Raw genomic sequence first — 1,468 nt, 5'->3', positions numbered from 1 at the left:
ATATATATATATATATATATATATATATATATATATATATATATATCTCATCATCATGGCTAGGCTTCGTGAAGGAAGATTTGGGGAGGGCTCTACCCACGTTGATATGTATTTGCGCTTACGTACGATTGCAAAAATTATATACATGTAAGAAAGAAACCCCCAACACCCCCCAAAAACCAGAAAACCAGATATATGCAACCAATAAAGAACTATCAAACCAAAATCTTAATACTTACCTTAAGAAAATGAAAGCCACTCTACCAAATCATTCCTGTGGAATTGGAAAAACAACAGGCCTCACAGGCCTCGCAGGCCTCACAGGCCTCACTCCCACACGAGCAAGACCAGCTCCAACTTCGCCGGAAGAGATCTGGCCAACTAACTTCCTCCAGCTTCCATTTATATTCCTACTTACCTAAAGAATAGCATGGAATATTGGGATATAGATGCTTCCTTGGTTTCCACCTGATTGATGGGAAGAGGCCTAGACCAAACCATGAGGGAGCTGGGAGTGTGGATGGACAGGAAGCTGAACAGGAGCCAGAGTGTGCCCAGGTGGCCAAGAGGGCCAATGGATCCTGGCCTGGCTCAGGAACAGTGTGGCCAACAGGTCCAAGGAAGTGATTCTTGCCCTGGACTCGGCGCTGGTGAGGCCACCCCTGGAGTGCTGTGTCCAGTTCTGGGCCCTCAGCTCAGGAAGGACATTGAGGTCCTGGAGCAGGTCCAGAGGAGAGCAACGAGGCTGGGGAAGGGACTGGAGCACAAGTGCTGTGAGGAGAGGCTGAGGGAGCTGGGGCTGTTCAGCCTGGAGAAGAGGAGGCTCAGGGGAGACCTCCTCACTCTCTGCAACTCCCTGACAGGAGGGGGGAGCCAGGGGGGGGTTGGTCTCTTTTCCCAGGAAGCAGCAGTAGGACAAGAGGGCTCAGGGTCTTCAGCTGTGCCAGGGGAGGTTTAGGTTGGATGTTAGGAAGAATTTCTTTGCAGAGAGGGTGATCAGCCATTGGAATGGGCTGCCCAGGGAAGTGGTGGATTCTCCGTCCCTGGAGGTTTTTAAGCTGAGACTGGATGTGGCATCAGTGCCATGGGCTGGGAACCACGGCGGGGTTGGATCAAGGGTTGGACTTGATGATCTCGGGGGTCCCTTCCAACCCAGCTGATTCTGTGATTCTGTGACAATCGCCTCTTCCCCCGGGATTTTTCGGGTAACCCCCTGCTCTCCCCGTGTCCTGCAGGAGGCTTACAGGCTGATCTACCGCACCTACCTCAACGAGGGCTTCTGGAGCCTCTGGAGGGGGAACTCGGCCACCATGGTCCGCGTGATCCCCTACGCCGCCATCCAGTTCTGCGCCCACGAGGAGTACAAGCAGCTCCTGGGGAGCTACTACGGCTTCCAGGGAAAGTAAGGATGTGGCAGGAGCGTGTTTGGGGGCCCAAGGGAAGGATGGGGTCAGGAACAGGGTGTTTG

At 53.0% G+C, this 1,468-nt stretch overlaps 1 protein-coding gene across 2 annotated transcripts in view; it reads left to right on the top strand.

Annotated features, from left to right (window-relative positions):
• The window catches only part of SLC25A42 (solute carrier family 25 member 42), a 17,612-nt gene that overhangs the window by 12,632 nt on the left and 3,512 nt on the right, over positions 1 to 1,468 (top strand). For both annotated transcript variants that reach the window (XM_027704443.1, XM_027704444.1), the window contains exon 5: positions 1,236 to 1,402. In XM_027704443.1, the coding sequence (XP_027560244.1) occupies positions 1,236 to 1,402 (167 nt within the window). The remainder of the gene's footprint in view (positions 1 to 1,235; positions 1,403 to 1,468) is intronic.

The sequence above is a fragment of the Neopelma chrysocephalum genome, unplaced genomic scaffold (assembly GCF_003984885.1).
Source record: "Neopelma chrysocephalum unplaced genomic scaffold, ASM398488v2 Primary Assembly neopelma1_279, whole genome shotgun sequence".
Classification (NCBI taxonomy): Eukaryota; Metazoa; Chordata; class Aves; order Passeriformes; family Pipridae; genus Neopelma; species Neopelma chrysocephalum.
This window is presented reverse-complemented; position numbering and strand designations above follow the sequence as displayed.